The sequence below is a fragment of the Archocentrus centrarchus genome, chromosome 3 (assembly GCF_007364275.1).
Source record: "Archocentrus centrarchus isolate MPI-CPG fArcCen1 chromosome 3, fArcCen1, whole genome shotgun sequence".
NCBI lineage: Eukaryota > Metazoa > Chordata > Actinopteri > Cichliformes > Cichlidae > Archocentrus > Archocentrus centrarchus.
In genome coordinates this window covers 27,100,272-27,114,653 of record NC_044348.1, presented here as the reverse complement: position 1 = coordinate 27,114,653, position 14,382 = coordinate 27,100,272, and the positions used below count along the sequence as shown (strand labels likewise).

The window sequence follows — 14,382 nt, the reverse complement described above, 5'->3', positions numbered from 1 at the left end:
GGGCCAAAGCTATGAAATTATTTATTCATAAAGATTTTATGTGTCAATACATAATAAAAATAATCCAGTCCTTAGCAGGTCTTAAAATGAGGTAAATACAACAATAAGACGTATGAGCCAACATGTAGAAATAATGTGTGAAAAACACCCTTACTAAAGTCATTAAAAGGGTAAAGAATTAAAAGGGTAAAGAGCAGCCAGACACTGATAATCAAATGCACACAATTAACTGATCAGCAGCAACTCTGACCACCTCTATAAAAGCAGAGGTTTTGGCAGTTTGCAGGTCTACGGTGTTCCAGTGTTTATTAACACAATGCCAAGAAAGACATCAGCAATGACCCTAAAGAAACAATTTATTGCTGCCCATCCATCTGGGAAGGGTTACAAGGCCATTTTCAAGCAATGTCATTATTGTACAGCGAGAAAGATTATTCACAAGTGGAAAACATTCATTTGCCAATATTCTCGAGTTGACATCCGAGCAAATTTCCCCCAAGGTCAGATCATATAATGCTGAGAGAAACTGAAAACAAGCTCAGTCTCTACAGACCTAAGTTATCGTGTTAAATGTTAAAGTTCATAACAATGCAATTAGAAAAAAGCCTCAACAAGTATGGCTTGTTTGGAAGGGTTGCCAGGGGACTGGCTCTTACCTCTAAAAAGAACATGGCAGCACAGCTTAGGTTTGCAAAGATGCATCTGAACAAACTACAAGACTCCTCTAACAGTGTCCTTTCACAGATGTTTGGCCCATAATGCACAGCACCACATTTGGGCTTGTTTTGCAGCCACAGGACCTGAGCACCTTGCAGTCACTGAGTTGACCATGAACTCCTCTGTATACCAAATTATTCTAGAGCCAAATGTGAGGCCATCTGTCTGACAGTTAAAGCTTGGGCGAAACTGAGTCATGCAACCGGACAATGATTCCAGGCTCACCAGCAAAGCTACAGCAGAATGGCTGAGTCCAGACCTCAATCTGAATGAAATGCTGTGATGGGACCTTAAGATGTGCATAAAGGAATGCAAACTTCGTTGAACTGAAGCAACATTTTAAAGACGTGTGGCCAAAATTCCTCCACAACGATGTGAGACTATTTGACTTTATCTGTTTGATAAAGGCAAGCAGAAAATAATTGGTTCAACTTATTTCTGCTAACAGTGGTTCTGCCAGCAGTTGAATCATAAGGTTTACTTAATTTTTGATACACTGCTTCTGCAGTTTTAGTTTTTGTTCATTTCATGTTATCGACCCTTCCATCCATTTTCTTCTGCTTATCCAATTCAGGATTGCAGGAGGGGGTGGAGCCCTGGACAGGTCGCCAATCTGTCGCAGAGCCATCTCATGTTATATTTACCTAAATTTAAGACCTGATAAGGACTAGATATCTTTTATTATATCCTGATATGTAAAACCTTAGAATTGACAGAGGATGTAGTCTTTTTATCATGAGTGAATTTACATTGTATAAAATGGCGCAATGTTAGAAAGAGTTTGATGATGCCTGGACAATATTCAACAAGTGATGACATTCCAACAACCTAAGCTAAGGCAGTTACAATGGTGAGCATTATATCTTCAAAAAAAATCAGCATCTTGTTTTGAGCTGAACAATTTTTTTCTGTCTGTCTCCTCTGTCTTCCTCTGTCTTCAGGAGCAGCCAGGGCTTCATGCACATGAAGCTGTCACGGACCAAGGAGAACAAGTACATCCTGGGCCAAAACAGCTGCCCTTTCGACAGCGTGCCTGAGATCATCCATTTCTACTCCAGCCGCAAGCTGCCCATCAAGGGTGCTGAACACATGTCCCTGCTTTACCCTGTAGCCATCAGGACACTATAGTGCTCTGGGTGTCCTGCAGGCACGTGCCCTGCAGTACTCTTTGGGCCAACCTGTGGCCCACTGTTTCCTGTCCCTCTGGACAAAGCCCACTAGGCTCATGGGAAGATGAACAGTGGCACCCTAAACTGCTGATCTTGACTCACCTCACTGGCCAACAGATTCCAGACCTGTTTTGAAGGCCCACTGCATCTCATACATACAGACTCAGTTTTGCAGAATTTTTTATTTTATTTTATTTTATTTTATTTATGATAGACATCTGCTTATTAGATCAGACTGACTATCTGAAGAACATCATTTCATTGACTGTTGAGCTGATTACCCATAGCACTTAACACTTAAAGTAAAAGAAAGGTACAACTTAATGTTCGTCACTGGGATTTACCTTTTATCATAAACTGTTGTACCCTCTTCGTATGAGTGCACAAAATGACGATTATGTATGAAATGTTTGAGTATCTCGTTTGATTAGGCTCTATTGCTACTGTAATCATATTGCAAAGGGGACTTGAAGATTATAAGACCTCTGTAAGGGAAGCAACATTTATGATGCATGTCGAGCGATATTGTCCACGTGAGCCTCATACAGTGGCCGGGATATTAAATAAACTGGCTGTGTATGAATGGCGCGTCCCCAGCTGCGTGGAAACAACAAGCCTGTGAGCTGTGCAGACTGATCTCTCTATCTTGTCATAGTGCATGTTGTCTGCTATCCATCACCGAGTGGGTGTATCACACCAGTGACAGTGTAAGTACCGTGGTGTTGAGACAGGCAGGAGAGCATGATGGATGGGTCAGCCCATCCGACACAATACATTTGGCTGAGGCTAGAGACCAGAGCCTGTCCAAATGGACCAAATTATCCCTACTACCCCTGCTTAGAATGGCTTTGCATCGGGAGAATGAAATATGCTTGTATTGTCTACCTCAGAAAATCAATTTCATTCGCCCATGTGCAGATCAATAGGTACAATGGGATTGCAGACATCGATCTGCTCTCCCTTCGACATTCCCAATTCCCTTAAAGAATGCATCATAGTTTTAAGAATATGGTTTTTGAATACAGTTAATCTGATGTTTTTTTTTTTTTTTTTTTTTTTTATAAAAACACATGCAGATTTTTTTTAAGATCAGCAATTGTATGTATAGTCACTATTATAATACTGTGCGATGTCAGTAAGAAATGTTTGGTTAATGCCTTATGAAATGCATGGGTCAAATCAGTCTGCTAGATCAGTTGATTTCTAATTCTGCTTTTAACAATTGTTCTGTGACTGTAATTTATTCTGGGGTAATTATTACTGATGTGTTACTCCTTTGTGATTGGCCCGTTGCCCCCCCCCTCATCGTTCTGTGCCGATGTGATCGTGTATTATGGGACTACTCCAGCCTTTTTTGCTGTTGGTGCTTTGGCATTTTTGTTGTTTCCAGTTCTGCTAAATGCAAGTTTGCCTCGGTGGCCTCACTCTGGGACGCGAGTCACTGCATCTCCTGACCAACAGGATTGTCAAACCTCGTGTGAGAGACGATTGCATACCCGTCCACGCACGCATCGATCACAGTGCAGCCTGTCCGAACCAGATAACCACCTACCTTCCGCCTGTCACGCGTCCACTTTTCATTAAAATCTCCAGATGTCTATTATGTGTAAGAGTGAGTGAGTGTGCATGTGTCCAACATGTCTGTGTGTACAGGGTTTGTATGCACTTGAGAATGTGTGCACACACTTTCAGAGTTGCAGTGTTTGTTGTTTTGGGTTTTTAATCCTGCTGGCACCTGGTGACAGCTATTGCTCAAACCTCTTTAATAATCAGCTCTTATTTTTCCCTCCCTGAACTCTAAAGTATAGGATTTGCCCTTATGGCTTACTAATTTATTTTTTTTTTCCTTTCTCCCTGTATTCCTTCATTAAGCAGATTGGATTTTAGCAACTCAAAGTAATGACATGTTTGCTTCTAAAGTTACTGACAATTACAAGGCAAAGAAGCTGATTTTCCAACAGTAGTTGCACCAAAAATCTGTTTAATAAGGCTGCCTGATGCATGTATGACCAAACTTCTTCTTCATTGGTAATCTTTATCAATTTATATGAGCTGCAAATTTCAGTGGTTTAATGAGCAATTTAAAAAAAAAAAAAAGTTGTGGGGGAGGCTTTGGTCCTAGCTAAAAAATTACTGATGCTAAGAATTAGAAACTGGCTTACATGAGCATGACCACTCTATGTATAAGGCCAAATTAAGCTTTGGCTTTGTCTGTATCTCAGCTGTGCGCTATGCAACCACAAACTACAGTCATTGAAGGGAAAATGTCAGGTGTGTGCCTCCTACAAATGTTAATGACAAATGTGATGGTACAAGATGTCTGCCAGGAAGAAATTTAATCACTAGAGTGGCATTAGTAAAAAAATAATAAATTGCAGAATATAGTATGTATTTAGAGGTATATTTTGCTGGTGCAGTAAGTGAGCAGACAGATGTTATCTTCTGAGGGTGTCTCCTCGTGGCACCACAGCTTTACCGAGGAATAGTGCATTGTTGAAGTGGACCTATATGTTTCTCGAGAGAAGATATCCTAATAAGAAATGCAAATTTAAAGTAAATTATATGTGTTGTATTCTTTATGTTACGAATGTTCACTACTTAAGCGATCAAATGTTGAAAGTAGCTCTTTATTTAGTTACTGCTGCTGATGAGTATTACCCTACTATAGGAAAGATCCTGCGTATGATGGCAGCACTGTCTAGAGAGAGGCCTTAGCTTTGTGAGAACATGGGAAAGATGTAGAGGAAGAATAAAGGAGACCGAGGGGAGCGTGTTCTAAAATTAAAAAAAAAAAAAAGGGGGGGGGTGGGATTTGCTGCAGTCAGCAGACACTCTTTACATTTGTGTGTCTATTTATGAGAACCTGAAAGAACCCTTCCCCTCCCCCGGAAGTGTCTTAAAACTTGTGTGTGTTTGTGTACATACACACAATGTGCATGCTTGAAGCAGTGTTTGTTGAGTGTGTGTGTGTTTGTGTGTCTGCGTGTGCACTGGTGTAAGCAGCCATCAGCCACTGACTTACCCTGAGTGTATCACTTTACTGTGGTAAAGTGGCATCTATGAGTTTTCTTTGTGTACATTTTTGTGCCATGTATGTATGCACTACTTTAACATATCTCTGTACAGTCCCTCATGGCCAAATGTATATATTGAATGTATTGTATGGGGACATAGAGGCATCAAGGTTCAAAATAAAAAATTACAAAAAAAAAAAAAAGTTGGGTTTATGAGTTTAATGTGTGATTTGATATTCCCTGTTTTATACAGACTGACAAAAAGCAAACATAATTATTTAGTAAAAAAAAAAAAAACTTGCAGAATCTCAGCCATCACTGGTTACCATGGTGAGGCCCTTCAATAAATAGGGAAGAGCGACCGTTGTTTGAGTCAAGGACAGAATGCTGAAGCTATTATCAAGCCAGTACTGCAACCCTTGTTGTTCTCTATTGATCCACTTTGTAGCACAGTCCTGTAATATATTTTTCACTCTGTCGTTGATTCCAGTAGCATTTGCTTGATGTGTCTTTGAAGTTTAATTGACAGATTCCTTGTTTCCTTTTATCACGCCTTTTGATTCTAGTACAAACTAGTATGGTAGCATTATATGTATATAGGTATATTCATCCATCCTAGATTTAGTTTCCCTTAAGTGTGAATCATACATGATTTGCATTTGAAAAAAAAAGCCTTTGCCTCAAGTGACAGATTGAGCACAGATTTCTTGGTCAAGAAAGAAGAGACAGCAACAGTATTAATTTTCACTGCTGATGGTTTTGTGTATAGGTTTGTGTTTTTAAAGAAAAACTGTGTCATCAGATGTTAATTTGTTTAATGGGACAACAAATTTACTTTTCTAAAATGTTATACCCCAACATACACTGTAAATCTGTAAAATCAGTAAAAAGCTGTACTATTCTCAGTACATTCTTCACTTTTCAATCAATTCACCACGGCACTATCATATGCTAAGTCCAGCTGTTGAAAGTAATTTGAATCCCTGATCCCTTACCATAAAATCACTCTGTGAAGGATTGCATTGTGACAGCATAAATAGCTTTCTTTTTTTTCAGGGAACATTTTGACCACAACAGAACTTGCAGGCATTTGGGGAAAGCACTAAGGGTGGGTGGGGGTTGATGAAAGGAAACACTGAACTTTTGCAGCCTCTTTGGTCATCTGAAAGGCAGTATCTGTAATGTATACACTTCAAGCTTGGCTTTTCAGTAATTTACAGAAAGAGTATTTGCAGCTACTGCCTCATCTAACTATGCAACAGCAACAACATTTGGTTAACTGTGTGTTTTTGAACTTTTTTTTTTTTTTTAACCAAAATTATGTTCAAAAATCCATCCATTTTCTTCCACTTACCCTATTCAGGGACACGGCACTTCTCCCCGCTGCCATAGAGCAGGAGGCAGGGGGCACTGAGCAGGTCACCAGCCTGTCGCAGGGCCAACACAGAGAGACAGACAATCACTTGCCCTCACATTCGACACCTACAGCCAGTTTAGAATCACCAATTAAACTTGCATGTCTTTGGACTGTGGGAGGAAGCTAGAAAACTTAACATGCAAACACAGAAAGGCCCCAGTCAGAAGGTGGATTCGAACCCAGGACCTTCTTGCTGTGAGGCAAAGGTGCTAACCACCACACAACCCTGTTTAAAAATCCTGAAATGTTACTCTCTACAATATGTAAAATGACAGTGACCATTGACAGTTTACATTTTAGTTGATTTTCTTATCCCTAACACAACTTCTGTCAAAATAAGGTTTCTATTTGTTTAACCACTTATCCAACTTAGGTTCATGGAGGGAACTGGAGCCTATCCCAGCTGTCACACAGTGAGAGACGGGGTACGCCTTCGCCAGGTTGCCAGTCCAACACAGGGCTAATGCAGAGAGACAGACAATCTCACATGCTCACATCCACACCTAAAGCCAAATTAGAATCACCAGTTAACCTGACATGCACGACTGTGGATTGTTCAAGCAAGCTTTGTACCCTCAGTAGTTTCTCTAGGATACTTACCCTTCTTTCTGCTTTAGCTCTGTTCTTCTCCAGAGAAGCTCCGTCAAGGGTTAAAGCACCCTGGATGAAATGCATCAAAGAACCTTTTGTGTGCAAAAAGTGTGCTGCAAAAGAAGGCTAAAGAATAAAAGCATGGCTTGAAAGCAATGAATGGGCCACAAGGGGATAAAACGGCCTCGTGTCCATCAGAAGCTCATTTCATATTCTGCTCAGTCACGATGGGCAGAAAGCAATCTCAGGTAACAGACTTTATGCTAATAACATGTGAGTTGCTTTCTTTCAGAAAAACAAAAGCACATGGAAGCCATTATACCAACTCTATCCTATCCTGCTGCACAGTACGTCAGATGATTTCATCAAGAGAATAGTGTTGGCAACGTTCTGCTTGTCTGTGAAGCTGCTTGATTAGACAAGCTTTTACACCATTTCAAAAGCCCTGGCATTAATGATTTCTATTGGCTTAATATATTGCACTTAATGACATGCCCCAGAACTGTGCTCATTACCTGAATCCCAGGTCATTGTGGGAATAATTGGGCAGATTTGTGCCAGCTTCAAAGCTCAGGGCCTGATTCATTATAAAAGACCTCTTTCCAGTTGTTTAAGCCATTTCCTGGCTTTGCCCAGAAGTCTTCAAATTTATGTGATTTGTCATCAAATCTATTCAAAACCTTTATCATGGAGGGCTGCAGTGCAGTGAAGGCACCTTGTGATAATAATGGCAAAGCCCAGTGAATGGGGACCATATTGATCTAAGAAAAATACAGGTAAATAGGCAAAAAATTGACAGTATCTGCTCCTCAAAGTTGCTGGTTCCATCTCTTTCATGTGAAAATGCTTTAATGCTACATCAAGGTGTATTTTCTGTACAATTTAAGTCCATTTAATCTACTGTTTAGATGTTTTTATCATATTTAAATGGAGAGATCAAAACAGTTGACAGGTGCCAGTAGTCCCCATAATGCTTTTAAATTTCAGGCAAGGCGCTAAGGAATAACACAGTCAATACTACTCTCACAGCTGACAACAAAAGGGACTTAAATATGGTGCGTAATAACATGTTTTCCATACTGTATGTGTGGCAGCATTTCGCACACCATCGAGCATCTCCATGACAACTTCTCGTAGAGCCATTTGCCAGAGTAAATTGTTCAGAATAGTATGGACGCTGCGCTTGAGATACAGCAGTAGTACGCGCACTCAAAACAGCATATGCACTGAATTTATTCTGCAGCTGAAATCAGATCGGTAGCAACACGGTTGGTTTCAAATTCTGCAGTTCTTTCTGAAAGACTGCAACCGTCTCCTTTTTAATATGCGAGAACGGCAATGTCAGTTTTATTCACTATTGTTCTGTTGAACCTGTGACACCGTTTCCTTTAGCAGAATGGAAATGCTTTATTTTTAAAATACCCTTGGAGGCAGTTGGAGGTGGAAATTGCCCGCAGGTGTGCGTGCATATAAAATGGTAATGGGGACAGACAGACACAAAGCGCTGTTTGGGTGCTGTGCTCATGAAAGGCCAATCCACTGATTGAGCTGTCACATTCACAGATGCCGTAATAAAACTAAGCAGGGCAATTACTGTAGATGGAGGACGGTAGGTAGCAGAAGAAGGGTGTGTGTGTGGGGGGTATGTGTGTGTGTGTGTGTGTGTGTGTGTGTGTGTGTGTGGGGGGGGGGGGGGGGGGGGGGACATTATGTCCTTCCCTTAAACACCCTGATGGGAGACAACAAAACAAAGCAAATGTATCTGTCTGTAATAAGTCTGGAAAAAAAGAGGGCTCAGCTAATGTAACAATGCTTTAACGAACACAGGAACATCAGTGAATGCTAATAAAGCTTTCATCTTATCTGTGCATCTTCCTCTTTTATGCTGCTGTCTAAGCGCATTGTCCCTCTTTAAAAGAAATGAAGAAGCACAGTTTCAAACACAAACCATTTAGCAGAGAATTGATCAAAAAAAAAAAACAAGACTAAATTTGCAGGACAAGAAAGGCAGCAAGTGTGCGAAGACGGTTTTCAGGCGAGTCTCCACAGAAATAAACTACTGCATTGCCATCTAGTGTACATACAGGGGAATTACATATGCAGGGCAGATAATGAAAATGCTGGACTGTGAAGTGCATGTCTTTGGACTGTGGGAAAAACCCGGAGAAAACCCACGCAACGCTGAAAAGGATAAGCAGAAGAAGATGGATGGATGGATGGATGTTAAATGCATTATATGGAAATTTCTGGAGCTGACTTAATTGAATATTTTTTAAACATATATTTCTATCAAAAAACAACTAACTTGAAAATACGTATTTTATAGAGGGTGTGGTGGAAATGTTATTAATCTACAGTGAGCCACATGCACATGCTTAAGCTCGGTTCATTAAGTGAAAAAGGAACTTATTTAGTTTTTTGTTGTTAATTTAAGCTGTTCCAACAATCAACACATCCCATACGAGTCAATGAACTGTCTCTACTAGTGTTGCTATCTATGGCAGTAAATAAAATATAGCCAATACCTTTTTTTAAATTAAATTTACTTTGAGTTTTGTTTATTTAAGACTTTGAAAAACCTGCAGACTGTATCAGGTCTACATTTCCAGGTATGCAAATCTGGCACAGACAATGCTGAAAAGTTAATTGTGATCAGATTTATTAGAAGAGTTTTGTCATCAATAAGAAACGAATGGCCTGTGGAGGTCAGCTGAACTGGTTCTGTCCTGTATTGCATAACATTAAGAAGTCGATATACTGTCACTCAGAATTTGCACTGTTGTTCCAGCTCTCTTATCTATAAAAGGCTGTCCATGGGGCATGGGCTCAGAGTCCCTGGCCTCCGGCAAATATGAGCTCGAGGGCAGCCTGGATGTCACCATCTGTGGCCTGCAGCGCCCTCAGCATCAGCTCCTCATCCTGGATCCCCATATCTCTGAGCTGCTGCATCTGGGACTGCCAGCGGCCCTAGCAAAACAAAAACGTTCAAGGTCTAATCTTTTATCCAAAGATCACCCTGTCTAAACAAGTTTGCAGCTGGACTGTATATCTAACCTGGTACCCACTGAGAGGGGGGGAAAAAAGGCAGTTACATAATCATTGTCTCCATAAACTGAATACATGTGGGATTTATTCAGTTAGTTCACCTGCAGAGCAGACATGTTGGTGGCTTGTAGAGCTTGCTGTAGTGCCTGGCTGAAAAGATCGTTACTGACTGGTGTCCCTGCTGACATGGGGGCTACGCCACTGGAGGGGTCCGTCTTAATCAAAGGCAGAATGAGAAACACAGTAAGGATGTAAGGAGAGTTAGGAATTGTGCTTTTGTAAAATATTTTAATGTGTAACATTTTAATCTTAAGTAAATCCTGCATCAGTTCAGTGTTTTGAAGAATTATGCATGTGTTTGAAAGTGGAAATAACCCTCACTTGGCTTGTCGTCGTTGGAGTGACAGCGCTGCTGTCAGGAGTGCTAGCGAGGGCCAGAGCAGTTGCCAGCTCGCTCTGTGTGATAGGTCTCGGTCCTGTTGCTCCACTGTGGCTCAGGGACACTGGTCGCATTCCCGCTGAGACTCCGCCTCTGCTGGAGGGGCCTGCTGGGCTACTCTGTGTAGGCACACCGGGTGATGTTATGGCCATTAGCAACACTAGACATCACACAGCGTCAGTGTTTCTATACGTGATGTTTGCAGCTGAGTATTGACTTACAGACTGGAATTCATCCTCATCGTCTGACATGCCGTCAAACATGAAGCCTCCTGCCAAAAAACACAAGATATATCTGATATATCACATTCACTTAAAAGAAACGCAACTGATTATTAATAAAAGAAAAAAAACAATGACTTTTAGATGATGATGATGATGCAGGTGGATGTTCATTTTATCAAAATGCTGCTGCTTCAGTTCAGTTGTGTAGATATTGCTTACCTGGCATATCGCTGTAAGAACTGGATGATACATTGCGAGAAGAACTGGCACTGGACTGAGTGGGCATACTGCCTGCCACAGAGTGCAGGACCAGGATGATGGCATTGACAAGGGCCGGGTGTGAACTGATTAATCTATGAGACAAAGACAAGCATCCACTGCACTGTGCTTGAATATTGCGTGTCGCAACAGAGCGGAAATCAGAGGAAAGCCATACTCACACATCCAGCATGTTCGGGTCTGTAAACTGCACAAAGAGATCTTTATCTTGGAGCACTCCTGAGTGTGAATTAAAAGGAAATTGTTACTATTTGCATGTTACAACAAAATGGCATAAAGATGGTCTTGAAACTCAGCACGGGCTTACCTAGGGCAACAGGGTCTGACCTGAGTCCTGGTGTGGCTACAATAATCTGATCCAGAGACTCTTTGTTTGTCAGCATTTTATATACCTGAAAGTAGGGAAAAGACAGTAAAAGTAATAGCAAAAGAAGAAGTAGTGATGATGTAGCAAGGGTTACTGTAACAGCAGTAATAGCTTCTTACTATGAGACATAAAACCTCTGTTTCTGTTTTTGACTGAAAACTAATCCTAGACCATCAAGAGTTAAGAAACCAAACTTGGTGCACAGGTACATCTCAGGCCCCCGAATATTCTGACCTATATCAGATAATATAACATCATCATGTTACCTGGCAACCACCTAGTGGGCTAAGATGACCCATTTTTAGCATTTATGCACCTACAGCACCATACAAAAATATCTTATTGTTTTCATTTCAGTAACAGTAACCTCTCATTTATAGCCACAAAAGTTGAATCATACATGCTTAGCAACCACTTAGCAAAGGGCAAAAAATGACAAATCACCCATTTTTAGCATATAAAGAACCTCTACCATCCTGATCTCCTGTAGGTGTAATGTATAGGTGGCCCAGTAGCTGTGTTCATATAATGCAGTATCAACACTGGTGAGTTATTTAGAGCAGTTTATGTAGAATCAATTTATTGCAATCTTTCTTCAAGCCAACATGCTGGTGCATTGCTGCCATGGAAAGCTGCAAAAACTGCAACAGTTAAATGTATTCCTGTTTAAAGCAGCTGCTAGCTGCCTGGGGTCCTGTTTACTCTATCTCTGAAATGCAACTAGGGTGATGCAATCAGAGGTAAACACCTATGAATAAAGATGTGACATCATCCAAAAGACAGTGGAGAAGAATCCAGCCACTTGCGCCAAACTGTCTCATGGTCAAAGACAAATGCTTGAAAATGAATGCACTTTGTAGCGTTTCTGTACTGCACAGAAAAGGAAAGTCTTTTTTTTTTTTTGGTTTAAAGCATAACAGAACTGAAATTTAGTGCCTGTGTCAAATAACTTTATGCAAGCTTTGAAGAGATGAACCCTAAACAAGAACTGAGGCATATGGCCAATAAATTATAAATGATTTTTTTTTTTTTTTTTTTTCCATTCTTAGAGCTGATTCATGTTTTCACTTGATATTATTCCCTTAACTCGGCACAAAACAAGATTTCTTTCCTGGAACTACATGTCTACAGAGCTGTATGTTCAAGGCCAACAACCTCCACAAGCAATTTATTCTCCTTTTTACAAATGTAAACACTGTAAAGAAAAGCACCAGGCGCAGCTGTGTAACCTCTACAAAATATTTTCAGCTGAGTGTTTCATATTTGGGACCAACTGTTTTTAGCTTGCTTGTGGTGAATGAATGGGTACCATGTCTTTCCAAGATATAAAATGTCAACACTTTGGTACTTTCCTTCCAATGTTGAACTGCCTTGCTATATGGCAAGACTCTGGAAAGTAAGGCAGCTAATTTCAGATGCTGGCAGGACAGTATCTGAAATTCAAAGATACCTTCAGTGGTCCCATTCAGCCCTAGCTCAAACAGCAGCTTGTTTACAGTTTTGCTTAACAGTTTTCAATCCCAGGAGGAGACACAAATCCCAGTGGGGTTGCATCAGGAAGGGCATCCATCTTAAGAAAACCCCTTGCGATTAAGGGAGCAGTTGAAAGTACCTTCTTCTCAAAATTCAGTTGTAACAGAAGAGTTAGACATTGTCCAAAATGGTTGTTGTGTAGAAAGAAATCTCATAAGCAGTGAATGAAGGATCAAGCTCTTTTTAACAGCCACTAAAATGAACTGAATACCCAAGCAGCTCAGTTAGCGTCTGTGTGTTTCCTCTACTCACCGAGTCCCTGTAGGCAGAGTTAAGAGAATGAAGAGCAGCATGAAACACCCTGAACTCCCTTGCTGCAGTAACTCTGTTTACAGGCTCTGGAAAACACATGCACACATCTAGATTCCCACTTTCAATGTCATTTACAGCTTAAACACAGTTAAACGCTTAAATGATGCATACACACTGACCTGGACTGCTCTCTGGCTCTGGCCATGTCTTTTTGAGGATGTGTAAAGTAGATCCTGGTTGAATCCCACAGGCATCCAGTGTTAGGTCATCTTTAAGTTTACGCCCACAGTGAACCAACTCTGGCAAAAACACAACCAGAGAATTTTATAGACAAATAATACATTGGCATGGCCTTAATTTTGAGGAATAATAACAAACCATTTTCACACCAAGACGCACACAGTTTTCACAGACAGCTAACTGATTACGGTGACATACCTATTAGTTCAGGGTCTGGGATGCAGTCTGGAAACTGAGCTGCAACAAGCTGTTTTAGCGTGGCGACCCTGTACCCTCCAGGTGGAACATCACCTGGCATCATCTCAGGAAATTGGAAGGTGGACTTGGGCTGATCAACCAGCTTCAAAGACAGATTCCATTCTGAAGAGGCCATCTCTGCCTAATGACGCTACACAGACCACGGGCTTAACATGGTAGGATGGAACACAACATACAAACTGTTAGCTAACGGTACAGTTTCACTCTGCGTTAAGGTGAAGATACGCAAATCTCTTTGACCAGAACCATATATAGCATAAAATAAACCTTAGACCCATGAAACGATATTATCCAGAGGAGGGACTCACGACAAAACGTGCCATTCATTAACTTTTCTAAGAGGACGTAATGAATCGCGTTATTGATCAACTTAGCTGTCTAGCGTTGGTTCAAGAAGCATGCAGATTCTCTAATTTAGACGTTTCTTGTTGTATGGTATGGCTGATTTCAAACAATTCGTTAAAAAAAATAAAATATGATTCAGAAAAGATACAACAACTGAAGGGTTTATACAAAGAACTGCACACTCACCTTTTTGTTGATACTGAAGCCACTTCCTGGTTTTAGTCACGTGTCTAACGTTGCGTTTACGTCCACTGTCCAAATAAAGGAGTTTTCACTTTTCTGTGCCCTTCACGTGCATACAGAAAAGAGATAGACGGCAAAAAAAATCGCCTACAAAAACTCATCGTAGAGTGAGGCACATCACTGCCATAACTGCGATAGATAGATAGATAGATAGATAGATAGATAGATAGATAGATAGATAGATAGATAGATAGATAGATAGATAGATAGATAGATAGATAGATAGATAGATAGATAGATAGATACTAC

At 40.6% G+C, this 14,382-nt stretch overlaps 2 protein-coding genes across 5 annotated transcripts in view; one reads left to right on the top strand and one right to left on the bottom strand.

The window, feature by feature from the left end:
* shf (Src homology 2 domain containing F) overlaps window positions 1-5,065 on the top strand; it is a 99,522-nt gene extending 94,457 nt beyond the window's left edge. For all 3 annotated transcript variants that reach the window (XM_030758075.1, XM_030758080.1, XM_030758065.1), the window contains one exon: window positions 1,659-5,065. In XM_030758075.1, coding sequence (XP_030613935.1) covers window positions 1,659-1,845 — 187 coding nt within the window. In that variant the 3' untranslated portion in view covers window positions 1,846-5,065. The remainder of the gene's footprint in view (window positions 1-1,658) is intronic.
* Window positions 5,066-9,550: 4,485 nt separating this feature from the next.
* LOC115776331 (ubiquitin-like protein 7) lies at window positions 9,551-14,132 on the bottom strand. Of its 2 annotated transcripts, none has more exons than XM_030723960.1 (11): window positions 14,077-14,132; window positions 13,486-13,691; window positions 13,227-13,346; window positions 13,048-13,133; window positions 11,203-11,287; window positions 11,057-11,114; window positions 10,836-10,969; window positions 10,614-10,663; window positions 10,335-10,511; window positions 10,055-10,168; window positions 9,551-9,875 (listed from the first exon to the last, which is right to left on the bottom strand). In XM_030723960.1, exons 2-11 carry the CDS (start codon window positions 13,658-13,660, stop codon window positions 9,735-9,737), a joined length of 1,140 nt encoding a protein of 379 aa, XP_030579820.1. In that variant the 5' UTR covers window positions 13,661-13,691; window positions 14,077-14,132; the 3' UTR covers window positions 9,551-9,734. The 2 variants fall into 2 exon arrangements, with proteins under 2 accessions (XP_030579820.1, XP_030579828.1); XM_030723968.1 differs by lacking the exon at window positions 14,077-14,132 and adding an exon at window positions 13,813-13,835.
* Between the last annotated feature and the right edge of the window lie 250 nt (window positions 14,133-14,382).

What these genes read in the sequence shown, in the direction of transcription:
- LOC115776331 (XM_030723960.1), bottom strand. Translation starts at nt 13,660, where the DNA reads ATGGCCTCTTCAGAATGGAATCTGTCTTTGAAGCTGGTTGATCAGCCC. An exon ending in GTCAGACCCTGTTGCCCTAG is followed by an intron (nt 11,115 to 11,202) that starts GTAAGCCCGTGC and finishes ATTCACACTCAG; the next exon opens with GAGTGCTCCAAGATAAAGAT. An exon ending in TTCTTACAGCGATATGCCAG is followed by an intron (nt 10,664 to 10,835) that starts GTAAGCAATATC and finishes GTTTTTTGGCAG; the next exon opens with GAGGCTTCATGTTTGACGGC.